At 40.7% G+C, this 14,165-nt stretch overlaps 2 protein-coding genes across 41 annotated transcripts in view; one reads left to right on the top strand and one right to left on the bottom strand.

Moving 5' to 3' along the window:
- LOC308190440 (uncharacterized protein) overlaps positions 1-14,165 on the top strand; it is a 304,946-nt gene that overhangs the window by 172,444 nt on the left and 118,337 nt on the right. The gene's annotated exons all lie outside the window — the stretch shown is intronic.
- Positions 1-14,165, bottom strand: part of DLG2 (discs large MAGUK scaffold protein 2) — a 1,042,459-nt gene that overhangs the window by 58,930 nt on the left and 969,364 nt on the right. For all 39 annotated transcript variants that reach the window (XM_080581564.1, XM_080581542.1, XM_080581576.1 and 36 more), the window contains one exon: positions 446-622. In XM_080581564.1, coding sequence (XP_080437690.1) covers positions 446-622 — 177 coding nt within the window. The remainder of the gene's footprint in view (positions 1-445; positions 623-14,165) is intronic.

Below are 14,165 nucleotides of genomic sequence, written 5' to 3' on the forward strand. Positions count from 1 at the left end.
TGTCAAGACATTCATCACATCCCTCAGCAGTTTGATGTAATGGCTAATCACCCTGACATTAAAACATGTGCTCTACTTCACATTCAGAGCTAATTCCCAGACTTGGGTTCTGGTTTTCCTTTTCTCTGCTGCAGTTCTTTAATAGATGGTGCTCTCTTTCTCTCCCCCATCCCACCTTTCTCTGTGAAAGTGCTAATCAAGTCACCTTTTCGTTTTCTTTTCAACACAGTTAAATAGCCCAAGCTCTTTAAATCTCACAATGAAAATCTTATCTTCTAGCTCTTGAAATAATGACTATGGGATTTTTCTCTACCTTCCCCATTTTTTTTCCCAGTAGATTGACGCACCTGTTTTTTTTTGTTTTGTTTTGTTTTGTTTTTTTTTAACAAAATGGAGTATTTTAACATCATGGCCAAGGAAGGAGGAAGGAGGAGGCAGCACTCACCTCCTCTTGCTGGGTATAACTCCCATCTCCTCACTGTCCCCCTCCAGAGTGACCCTTCTCGCCTGCCACCATTCATCATCTGAGGCGTTGATGACATGAAGGATGTCTCCGTACTTAAAACTGAGTCCTTGGCTTGGGAGGCCACTGTCTTTGCTCTTATCATAGTCAAACATAGCTCTGTGAAAGGAAATAAAGATGTAAAGACAAGTGATTATTTCAGTCTTGGAAACATTTACTTCTGAACATTTTGTCATATTTTATGTTCCAGCTAACCAGTTCTCCTTTCCAAAGGGAAAGGTCTTACTTGAAGAAAACTTCCTGCTTTGAAGGTAATGTTTACAGAATACATTTATTTAAGAGAAACTTAACAGTGAAGTATGACATTTACTATTTCACTCAATAAAGAACAATCACCATTTCAGAGTATCCAGCAAAAAAGTCTGGTGGCCAGAAACCCCTCTGTGACCTTGCCAAAAGCAATTTGTGGCTGTTAAAATTGTTCCTGTGATAGGATGGAATTCCTGAAACTTGAAACTAAACTAAACTGAAAGATGCCGTGATCAAAGTAATGATAGTCTGGCACATGTCCCTCCAAAACGCCCTCTAGGTGCACGCAGCACCACCAGTTTCTCTGTCCACATCCAGTCCCCCAGTGCAGCACAACTTGCCCAGGTAGCTCTGGCTGCTTTCTTTGATGTTGATGAGGTTTTCCACCAGTTTAAAGTGGACCTCTGCTCTGGGTATGCTTATGCAATAGTCCTATATATAGGACATATATTAATATCTGTATATGGACTCCAAAGCAGAAATGGAGAGCTATCTTTAATATACCTGGTTGTTAAACTGTGGCTGGGAGTAATTCAGCATGAACTAATTGCCAAAGTATTCAACCAGATCCTGAGAAAGACCTTCAGTCTGCACTGAGCTCTATATTACCAAACTACAGTGAAAACAATCCTCAGCCTCATCCAGGCCTACGCCCTGCACCTCCACCAGCAATCCCTGGGGTCAACATACTCCCTATTTCCCATCAAAAGGCCCTGGACATGAATCCCAGAAAGGCTGTATGTGAGTGCAGGTGGCTAGCTGAAGTCACCCAGCTAAAAACCTAGATCTTGGTTTCTTACAGGAGAAGATATATTAGGAATATTTTTTCCTATACAAAATACAGTTTAAAGAACGTGTGCCTGACAAGAACTGATGTTTATTTTCCTGTAGGGTAAATAATATGGTTATAATCCTAACTACAGAAAGGATAGATGAGTAAAATCCCAAGAGGGACATAATAAGACCAACTCTTTATTGTCAGAAATAAAGTTGAAGTAATCTCTTCACTGGTAAACACATCTGTGAGAAGGATTTGATATAATTAATTGTTATGCATTGTAGTGTAATTGCAGAGAATGATTATAACAGCTTTACGGGTAAAATTAAAACACTCAAGGCTACCTCTCATAATGAGGAGAACTTATTAAAAAAAAAAAAAAGTTACTGGAGTTGTAACTATGTAACTACGCAACCAAAATCATTCAAAAGGTCTCATACGCACTCATTCTGCATGAAGGGTCTGCTTCAAGAAGAGAAAAAAATGCTGGTTGGAATATGCCCTCTCTTAAAGAGTTTACAGTCTAACAGCTTCAGAAAAGCCCAGATAATTCCTTTCTCTGAGGATGAAGACAATAACTAATCCTGCTGAACTTTATATAATCCATGAGCTTGGATGAGCTTGTGCCTTTCTTGATAAATGTTCTTGGAATGAAAGTAACATCTGAAAATTTTTAATGGCTTAGCAGTGGAAATCCTTTAAAAACTTGGCTATATCTTAGTAAAAATTTACTTTCGTGAAGGATTCTTATCAGTAGCAGATTATCTGCTGCCGTCTCAAATAAGGCTTTCTATGAGGTCAAATGATGAAGAGGCAGCTATGCACCATCAGCTGCTTCTCCTTAATCAATTAATGACACCCAATATCTGAAGAAATGGCAGTGCACCTACAAACAAACTTACAGCATATCATTCTGTTGGTATTGCTCTTATCAGCATTCAACGCTCTAAATTTTATCACCGTATTAAAGAGCCATCATCTGAGAAATTCACTGAGTAATTGTGTTCCTTGCCATGGAAGCCTATCAACATCTCAAAAGCCTGACCACAGAGTTGGCTGCCATGCTGAATACTGGGAAGATGTTACAATCCTGAATCCACACACAATTAAATCACTCAAAACAAATGACAATATTTTCCACTGCAGAGAATAAGCAAGACTGTCACATCCCAGAGGTAAACTGCATGCCAAATTGGAATGCTCAATATTTTGAAAGTTCTAAGGTAAAGGGTGTGTTGAAAAGCTAAGGAGGAGAAAGAAATCAGAGCAGTGTTCTTTGTCCTTGAACAGACATTTTCACCTTAGAGCAGAACTTAACATCACAGACTGCCATCGTGCTCGTTGACATTAACGGTGAATGCAGAATGCAATGTTTGCCACTGACTTACTTTGATTGGAGTAATCATGTGTAATGATAATTAAAATGAGATTACAGATAGATGAGAATTTTCAAGCAAACTTTTCAGAGAGTGAAGGATTCGTAGCTGCATGCTCTACAGATGCTGATTACTCCATTACTAGATGAAAATGATACAAGAGCTGACTTCAGTGCTCTTTCACAAACATTTCAAATTAACAGACAGGTTTAAGTTTATAACATAAATGTGTTTAAGCTTACAACTTAGAAATCATTCGTAGTTCTGTAAAACATACTTTTACAAGTAGGCAGTTGGCCCAGCTATAGAACAAATTGAGTTCTTCGTTCTAGACACTGTTACATGCATGTGCACCCTCAGTAAGTTTGCTGATGACACCAAGCTGTGTGCGGCAGTCAACATGCTGGAGGGAATGGATGGCATCCAGAAGGACCTGGACAGACTTGAGAGGTGGGCCTGTGCCAACCTCATGAGGTTCAACAGGGGCAAGTGCAAGGTGCTGTATCTAGGCCGGGGCAATCCCAAGCACAAACACAAGCTGGGCAGACAATGGACAGAGAGCAGCCCTGAGGAGAAGGACCTTGGGGGTGTTGGTTGGCCAGAAGCTCGACATGAGCTGGCAATGCGTGCTTGCAGCCCAGAAAGCCAACCATACCCTGGGCTGCATCAAAAGCAGCGTGGCCAGCAGGGTGAGGGAGGGTATTGTCCCCCCCTGCTCTGTTCTGCTCTTGTGACATCCCACCTGGAACCCTTCATTCAGCTCTGGGACCCTCACACAAGAAGAACATGGTAGTATTAGAATGAGTCCAGAGGAGGGCTATGAAGATGATCAAGGGGCTGCAGCACCTCTCCTGTGAAGACAGGCTAAGGGAGTTGGGGTTGTTCAGCCTGGAGAAGAGAAGGCTCCGGGAAGACCACAGACAGGCCTTCTAGTACCTAAAGGGGACCTACAAGAAAGCTAGAGAGGGACTTTTTGCATGTAGTGGTAGGACAAAGGGTAATGGCTTTAAAGTAAAAGAGGGTAGGTTCAGATTAGATATGAGGACGAAATTTGTTACTTAGAGGGTGGTGAGGCCCTAACCCAGGCTGCCCAGAGAAGCTGTGGATGCCCCATCCCTGGAAGTGTTCAAGGCCAGGCTGGATGGGGCTTTGAGCAACCTGGTCTGTGGGAGGTGTCCCTGCCCATGGCAGGGGGTTGGAACTGGATGGGCTTTAAGGCTCCTTCCAACCCCAACTATCCTATGATTCTATGAAAGTCCAGCTCTCAGCAAAGTCTCTCTGGCTTCTTCAGCCAGATAACATACAAGATAGGTTCTGCCGTGTCATGGGGAATATCAGAAGAAAGGCTGAAATGCATTAGTGTCTTTGCAGAATATTATGGAGAGAACATAAGCAGCCCAGTCCTATATAAAAGACCCATCCTACCAAGGAGCACACATCATACTTCTCTGAGAGATGAAGATATCTGAAAGAAGCACCAAGAAGTGTTATTCAGACCAGGATTTACCCCATACAGACCCATGCATTTTTCCCTGAAAAGTTAAAGGTATCTCCTCACAATACAAGCACACAGGGTAGATACTGGAGATACAGATTAGCAGAGCTAACGAGCTTGCTGAGCATGCTAACATGCCTAAATGCTGCCTGCTTATTCATGGGTTGCTGTAACTCATTTTTAGTGTCTTTTACTGCGATTTTAAATAATAATGACCTCAAATAACCTTACAGTTTTCTAATGGTGCATATCTGAGAAGCATGGATAGTAACAGCTTCTCTCTCTCTTTTTTTTCTTTTTTCTTCTTTTTTTTTTTTTTTTTCGTTTCTCCACAGCTGACAAAAGCACATCTTAAAGAGGAGTTCTTCCTTTAGGTGTTTAAGTCCTCAGCCAGCTACTTGCATCCACCGTTCAGCCCTTTTTGGATCACGTAGGACAGAACCAAGAGCTCTACAAGGCTCCTTTTTCCCAGTCAGCTGATTAAGTATACTGTTGAACTGATATAGTTATTCTTTATGACAAAGGAAATCAGTTTAAATTATTTAACTTTCATTTCATAGCCATCTCCGATGTTAGGCCACTGTTAGGCCACATCAGCATCAGAAAAATTTCTGTTCAGTATCTTCTGGATAGTGCATTTCACAAATAGGAACCTGGGTTACACAGGATAGATGACATATTTTTAGGTTACAAATATAGAAAGACCAGTGATTACTGTGAAGTGTGTATAAAACACTGAAATAGGAAACAGAGTTTGCTGAAAACAATTCAAACAAATGTGTTGAACTTGTGATTTGGTCATCTTAATTCCCTTATTAGAAAAATAACAATAAGAATGGGTGCGATTACCAAAGCTTTAAAGGATATGTGCCGCATTTCCATTAACGACTTTTTTTTTTTCTCGGTTCCAAGTTTTTTGCTTGAGTTTGGGGAAAACTACTTAATATTTGTACAACATTTTGAAATCAAAAAGTGCTGTTTGAGTGCTATATATTGCTGCTGTCTTCGTTGTGAATGTCTCCTGCTTGTAGAAAATTAAGAAGCACAGTCCTGAGAAGTGAAACAGAAGGTGCAAACATTTAGAACATGCTGGTTATCAGAAATATTCAAGATTATATGAGTCCCTGACATTATTCCAGACTTCAGAAGTGATCATTGCACTAGCTAATCCAAAAAGTAATTTGGAAAGAACCTAACAGGTTTTATTTTTGTGCTTGGTTGCTTCTTAATAATTTTTAGGAACCTACTTCAGTGTAAAACTTGAGACAAGCATTTCACAACAGCATCAAAATTCCTTGCTGAAAATTTGTTTGAAATGAAAATACGGTCAGTGCCAAGACGCAGTACACTACCAAATGTGCAGTGAGGTGTCTACACAACAGTGAAGACCACTAAAATGGGGACTTTTTTTTTTCAATTTAGCGTAAACACTTTAGCATCTGAGGTATGTTGAAAAGCTAAGCTGCATTGCATAGTAAATTTACAGAATTACAGATTGGCTGAGGTTGGAAGGGACCTCTGGAGATCACCTGGTCTAGCTGGCTGAGGTTGGAAGGGACCTCTGGAGATCACCTGGTCTAGCCCCCCACCCCGCCAAGCAGGGTCACCTAGTGCACGTTACGCATGATGGCATCCAGGATGGTTTTGAATATCTCCAGAGAAGGAGACTCGAAAACCTCTCTGGGCAACCTGTGCCAGTGCTTGGTCACTCTCATGGTAAGGAAGTGTTTCCTCATATTCTGATTTCTATTCTAATAATACCTCTTCTTGCATCTGGAGTTATAAATATTTGGCATAGGAGAACTTATATTAGATTTATGGAAATAGCAAATCAATTCATGGTCCAATCCGATGCATTGCAGCCTACTGGCACCCACCATGCCCGTATTGTTACCAGCATTTCAAAAATGAAAAGGTACAGAAAGAGTAAGTGGTCTTGCTAAGCCTGTGGCACAAAAGGGAATTTAACAGAGAAACTGAGATTCCTCATCTGAGGTTTTAAACACCGTTTGTAAGTAGTCTTCATGATCTTCCTGACATGGCAAGGGATATTAATGCATTCAAAGCACAGCAATATATTTTGCTGAATGCCCCTGTATGTTCAGTGCAAAAAAAAACATATCTCCCATATCACTGTACCATAGCTAGTAATCTCAATGTGATACAGTTCAGGTACTGTGTGGCAGCTTTATTTGCATCTTTGAAATTACTTTCTTCTTCTGGCACAGATGGGAGTTTGCACATAAATTTACAGGCTGCTCTTTGCCATTTACTTGATTATGAAATGACAACAACATTTAGCAGGAGAGATTTTCAGTTTCTGTAAACAGCCCTAACTCTTCTGCAATCTGCTAGCATATCTGCATTTACATGAGTTAAGGATATCACCATTTTCTCTGAAAATTTCCTCAGCAGAGATTCTCAGACATCAGACTTCATAACATTATCATTAGGGAGAGATACATTATTCTTCCTCTTCTTGACATCTGTCTTATGTGCCCCCCCCCCCATTTTTTGTTTTTTTTTTTTTTTAACCAATGGGGAAATTCAACACACAGAGATTTAATAATTTTCCTGGTTTTATACAGTAATTCAGTACCGGAGTCAGAATTTGACCCCAAGTTTTTTTGCTGTCTTTTCTGCACTCTCAGTAATAGATGTATTTCCACTCACTTGCAGGCTCAGCTTGAAGAAAACATTAAAGCAAAATGAAAGAAACCCTAGTGTAATTCATTGCTATAGCTACAACGGAGAGCACAGCAGTGTTGTGATAGAAACAGCCATTGCAGTACAATTAAGATGTTATTAGAAGGGTTAAATTTTCACTTAGTAGCATGTCAATAAAGGCTTCCACCTTCTTCTCCCAGGTTTGCTTTCATCTGGAGAAGCTGAACAGGTGAATCTTATGTGTAGATCGTTCTGAAGGGTTGCTCTCTCCACGTGAGCTTGGGAAGCTCTGAGGTGCTGCTTTCAATGCCTGCAGGCTGCCAGAGCAGCCCCTGTGCTAGAAATGATCCAGTCACACATTGTCACCTCTGAAAGGGTGGGAGTGGACTGTTTTGAAGAACACCTTTCATTAAAAGTATACTACGACAGTGTGGTTTCAAAAAACAAACAAACAAACAAAAAAATCTGAATGTTTGTCTCAGACCTTTGACTGAAGAAACTGTGATTCCTGTTTTGTTGTGTGTTTGTTTGTTTCTTTCCTATGAGTATTTCCTGTTTTAATGATGTTGCATCATGAAGCTGATCCCCTCAACCTTAATTACTGTAGTTGGTCTGAGAGGAACAAGTGTCAGCAGCATGTGTGCTATTATATTAAACCATGCTAGGGCACTGCAGCATGGTTTCTAAGTGCTCTTTGGAAGTCAGCATGGGCTAGGGATTGTTCCCAGCAACAGTTTGGATACATCTCCCTTATGTGGTGGGCAGTAGGGCGTAAAGGAAGGGATGGGGCTGCAGTGGTGGGCCATAAGTCTGGAGGATGCTCCCAGGCACGTGGAGTTTGGGGTGTTAATGTAGCTGGTAGGTCTAAGCTTTCACTGATGGAGAGCCTGTGGGACTGGGGCTGCCCTTCAGGCACTTCACTATTCCAAATCTTATCATACATTTACATCCAAGCCCCTTCCATTTGCTGCCATGCTATTTCTTTACTTCATTCAGCAGTTTCTCTATTCACTCCAAGCCATTCTTTATCATTTTGCTCCTAGTGGGAATTTGGTAGAGAGCTTTGCCACAGACTTCAATGAAAAGAGGTTTGGAGACAGTAGCATTAGTTCCAGAAAGATTTCACTAGGAGAAGGGAGATACTTTCTTCCTGTATTTACATCAGGAAAGAGGACTGCCATTTGTCTGCCATTGGGGAATATTTTGTTCATTTTGCAGATCCTACCATGATCCTTAATATCAGCTCCTACAAGCAGTGCTTGTTTGTCTTGATGGGCTTATTTGGGTGTTTTGCTAGTTCTTGTGTTCTCTCCAGGCAATGGGTTCTTCTACACTGAAAAGCTCTAAGTCAATGCTTTCAGAAGTCTAAACCCCTCTAAAAATATGTCAATCAATGAATGTATGCTATACTTTCATGCTCTTGCTGTGCAACAGCACACAATGTTCTGTCAATGGCACAATCTCTAGCATTGTGCCATGTCACAGCCAAGATCGGTGGGGTTTAGGAAGGAAAACAGAAGTCTCAGATATGAAACTCAGAAGCTAGAGGTGTGAAGCATCACTGATCACTTCAGGAAGCTGCCTGTCAGAGCCTCAGGGACTCATGTTATTAGAGAGGTTTTGAAGCTTTTGACTTCATCAGTGGCAGGAAGGATGACTGATCATGTTCCTTGTCTTTAGCTCATTTGCTGAATAGTCTGTGTGCCCATCACAACACACTGCATGGGGACAGTGGATCTGATGAACAATTCCAGGCTGTTCTAGGAAATGCAGCACAGGTGACAGCCCACTGTGAGGAAGGACCAGCAGCTTTAGCTTTTAAGCCATGGACATAGACAGAATTCATGTTGCTTCCAGACTTACCTGCCTTCCAGCTCTTCTAGAAGGACTTGAAAGGTAACCCAAGAAAATGAAGCTCTTTCATGTTCTCTGCTTCTCATTTCTTCAACATTTTACAGGGCATAAAGGGGCCAAACAGAATTCCCATTTGATTTGCAAAAATCTGAAACTAGCATTAAACTGCAAGCATATTCCTTGACCCTTACCATATTTTTTTTTCAGTCGCATTTCTGATAAATGTAGATGTTTTTAAATTCACTTACATTGTACTCAATGTATTGTTAATGTATTTAGGCAACGGTATTTTGAAAAATTCCAGAGAAGATCTGCAATAACATATTGTTTGAGGAGTACTTTGGGAACTGTGTGAAATTTCATTATGAAGCCCCAAACTTGTGAGTGAGTTTTGAATTACACAACAAAATGGAAAACTTAGGTTAGGTTTGTCCTGAGGGATTATTTTAAAGAAATGCAATCATTTCTGACTGACCTTGACCTGGCCTGAGGATTATGCATCAAAATGATGTGAAATTTGCAAGTGCTTCTTCATGGATTTGTTTTTTCTCAGATTTTTGTCTGAGGAACCCATACAGTTTTGCAGCACAGATTCCTGTGTTGTGACATTTAAGATTATCCATAGCCAGAAAGAAAAAGAAAAGTGACTGGGTGTCAAATCAGGGATACTTTAAACTACTGGGTAATTCACCTGAAATTGCAACCTGTGGGTTGCACAGTTTGACACAGGAGCCAAAGAGTTCCATGATTCTTAGTTTTAAAGAAATGGTAACTTATTTCCTGCCTGAAAATACTCATTCTTTTTTTTTTTTTTCCCAGGGAAAATAAAATAAAATAAAATGTTTCCTTCAGAGACGATAAGACCAAAACACTGGCACTGTGTGTGCAGCCCTGCTTGTAGCCATTCCCTCCCTCCCTGCTCCCAAATGTGACTTCTTCCTAATACAGAATACACTGTATAAAAGCACTGAATTTATTTATTTATTATTATTATTTTTTTAAATAACTAGTTTATGATATCTCTCGGTATTACAATAGCTCTCAAGGTTCTGCTTTGGGTAGTTGTTTTTTTAGGTAGTTGTCTCAGACACCCTGTAGCTTGCAATTGCTTTCTCCCAGACCTAATCATGACCCCATGTCCATTAGAAGCTTTTAAAATTACATTGTGGCCAGGCTGCCCACAGAATTCATTGTATTTCCACTAGGTTATAATCAAAAGGAAATTTTCAGCACAGGAAAGAACCCTACTGATAACATAATTATTACCACCAGCTAGATATATGATGACTTCTTTGTTTTTTTGGACAAGGATATTAGACATCTGGAGAACTAAAATAAGAAGTCTTTCTATGGAAAAATGATCCACATTTATGATTTGTATAATTTGAGCATAATAAATACAAAGAGAGTGGTATGACCTCGTCTTAGCAGAATGACTCTAGTACTGAAAAACACCCCACCAGCCAAAATGCAGACAATTGTGGCAGTAAAATGGGATATTATTATTATATCAGAAATCAGTATGTAATACTGGAATGTTGTCAGACAGAATATTCTTACTTATTTCTGTGCAAGAGATGTAAAAAGTTGAAGTATTCAGACTTCTCTACCATGATAGTGCTCTTTTGATCATGTCATAATAAACCTGTTTGTGCACTGCAACCTTGACAGACTACTTTTGAAAAAGAATTGTTCTCTAGCTATTAAAAAAGTGTAAACAGGCAAAGCCAGGAGAAAGTATTAACAAGACAGAACATTGGCTAGAATCATAGAATCATAGAATATCCCAAGTTGGAAGGGACCCATAAGGATCATCAAGTCCAACTCCTGGCACCGCACAGGTCTGCCCAAAATTTTAGACCATGTGACTAAGTGCACAGTCCAATTACTTCTTAAATTCAGACAGGCTTGGTGCAGTGACTACTTCACTGGGGAGCCTGTTCCAGTGTGCGACCACCCTCTCGGTGAAGAACCTCTTCCTGATGTCCAGCCTAAACTTCCCCTGCCTCAGCTTAACACCGTTCCTGCAGGTCCTGTCACTGGTGATAATGGAGAATAGGTCCCCTGCCTCTCCACTCCCCCTCGTGAGGAAGTTGTAGACTGCAATGAGGTCCCCCCTCAGCCTCCTCTTCTCCAGGCTGAACAGGCCCAGTGATCTCAGTCACTCCTCACATGTCTTCCCCTCTAGGCCCTTCCCCATCTTTGTCGCCCTCCTCTGGACACTCTCCAACAGTTTAATGTCCTTTCTGTAGTGCGGTGCCCAGAACTGCACACAGTACTCAAGGTGAGGCTGCACCAGCGCAGAGGAGAGTGGGACAATCACTTCCCTCAACCAACTAGCAATGCCATAGAATCATAGAATCTATGGCTGCTTTGTCTCCGAGGAGAGAGGACATTTTGGAAAAGTCAAGATGTTTGTTTGCAATGGCTCCTTCTTAGTAATGGCTTCTGCTTGAACTTGAATGTTCTCCTTTAAGAACAAAAGACTCAGAAGATGAATTTGCATTCTTATTCTGTCAGCTGTCTGGTTCTTCTCAAATAACGAGGTGTCACCTGCATATGGGAACTACAACATAGATTGACAAAGCCAATCAAAATTGTTATGGAGATTAATTTTTCTGCCAAATGTGGAGAAATGTGCTAAATCCATAAACTCTACAGGATGCAACTATTTTAGAAATCATAAAATCCTTTTGTCTCTAGGCCAGAACTTGAAGAGCTCATTAAGAATTTACTCAATCAGTGGGAGGTTGCTGATAGAGTCCTTTTTGTTTTAGCACACTGACTTCAACAGGAAGCAATGCAGTGCATTCCTGTTTTTGACTTTGTCTCTTTTAAAGAAGGGCGATTTTCTAAAGATCCACATGCAACCAAAGACTACTAAAGCTGTGTTTTTATAGCACAAAGGTCAGAAAACTCTACATAACCTGTGCTTCATAAGGCCAAACTTGAAAACTCTAAAGGCTTCAGTTTGTGAAGCTATAACCCTATACAAATCAATAGATATGGAACAATGCCGAAGGCCAGAGCTGAACTCAGCCAAGACCTTCTAAACAGCAACAGAAATAACAGAGAAATAGCAGTTTGCCTGAAAGAGCAGGAGTGATTAGAAGAGATGTACTATTTTCTCAGCCCATTCTGTGGATTCTATGAGCTATTATCTGTCATCCTTTACCTATCCAAAGGAGGTTTATCCCAGTAAGGTTTACTATATGATTGGGTTGTATGGTTTTCCTGGTAGATGATGTTTTCTATAAACCTCATTTCCTCAAGTCAAATGAATACTTTGTAAGTACAGTTTTCATTAGTATTCCCTTCTCATGGGCTTAAAAATATGATGTGAGCATATTCAAAAGCAGAAATAAACAAAAAGAGCAAATAATGGTAGTCTTTGATGCTACCTCTTAAATGTCAAAACTCCGTGATTATTTCTTCTTGTTAATGTTATGTTTGGTGGTTTTACTCTGTGTGGGGTTGTCAATGCTCTTTAGAAACTTTGAAGTTTATGAACTTTGAAGAAAGAAGTGCTCATCAACCACTGTTATCAAAAATATTTAACAGTAACGATATGTACTTTAACATTTATTAAACAAAGTTGCAAGGGGATGATGATAAACTTCTTAGCTTCTGTCTTTTAAATATGAAATTAAGCCCATGCTGATGTGAGCTCCTTGCAGCTCATCACTCACTCCACTGCATTCCCCACAACCTGCTTTCCTGGGAGCCCTGGCTCTCATGCACTAAAAACCCAGCAGGATTAAAGGTAACATCAGAAGTTCCTACATCCCATTTTTAAAGGTAAATTAAACACATCTGAGCCTTGGTTTTGTTGAGTTTCAATGAAGATTAAGCTCTGAATTGCTAAGTTGCCTTGAAGATGTTACCCTAAGCAGCTTTAAGATTGACAGAATTTGTGTTAAGCTGCTCTGAGGCTGATAGGATGAAGGCCTGGTGCAGTGACAGAAGCTCTTTGATTCCTTGCTCTTGGATGGTGCTAGGACCTAGGATAAGCCATTCTTTCTGCTGCCATGAACGAGGCTCAGAGTTTTGATGGTTTGTCCGTAATGACATTTCCTCATTTTGTTTGTGTGTGATTCCTGATTTATGCAAGGACACTAAGCTACAGAACTGGGACCTTGCCTTTTAATATCTTTATTTAAAATGAGCCTTGTGGCAATTAAAAAAAAAAAAAAAAAAAGCATAAAAATAAATCTTACAGGAAAATTAGTTGTTTTCTTCTCCTATACTGTTTTAAGTTTACTTTGACTTTAAGCCATTCCTCTGTTCTACAGAAGAGAGATTTAACACTAACCCCTACTTCTACTTAGCAATTAACTTTAAATGGGGGTGGTTTATCAAAAGCCATGTCCTTAAGTTAGGCAAAGTAATAATAATAGCACTCTCTTATATCAAGCTACAAAAAAACATTTTCTTTAGCATTTAAGTAATCTGAACAATTTCAAGAGGATTACACAAACCTTGAGTTATGTATTGAGACTTATCTGTGGCATGATACATTGTATGTAATATAAAATAATTCACAGATCAGTTGCTTTCCTAATATTGCTCATAGGGTCCTGCAACTAGGGACCCCCAAGCACCACTACAGGCTGTGGGGTGACCTGCTGGAGAGCAGCTATGCAGAGAGAGACCTGGGAGTTCTGTCGGACAACAGGCTGACCATGAGCCAGCAATGTGCCCTGGTGGCCAAGAAGGCCAAAGGTATCCTGGGGTGCACTTAGAAGAGTGTTGCCAGCAGGTCAAGGGAGGTGATCCTCCCCCTCTGCTCAGCCCTGGTGAGGCCTCACCTGGAGTACTGTGTCCAGTTCTGGGCTCCCCAGTACAAGAAGAACTGGAGCAAGTCCAGAGGAGGGCTACGAAGATGATTAGAGGACTGGAGCACCTGTTGTACGAGGACAGGCTGAGAGAATTGGGCCTGTTTAGCCTGGAAAAGAGAAGACTGAGGGGAGACCTCATCAATGTGTATAAATATCTGAGGGGAGGGTGTCGAGAGGATGGAGCTGGTCTCTTTTCAGTTGTGCTCAGTGACAGGACAAGAGTCAACGGGCACAAACTGAAGCACAGGAGGTTCTGGCTGAGTATGAGGGGGCACTTCTTTACTGTGAGGGTGACAGAGCACTGGAACAGGTTGCCCAGAGAGGTTGTGGAGTCTCCTTCTGTGGAGATATTCAAAACCTGCCTGGATGCCATCCTGTGCAACGT

This window comes from Anser brachyrhynchus (assembly GCF_964034855.1).
Source record: "Anser brachyrhynchus genome assembly, chromosome: 1".
In the NCBI taxonomy this organism is placed as follows: Eukaryota; Metazoa; Chordata; class Aves; order Anseriformes; family Anatidae; genus Anser; species Anser brachyrhynchus.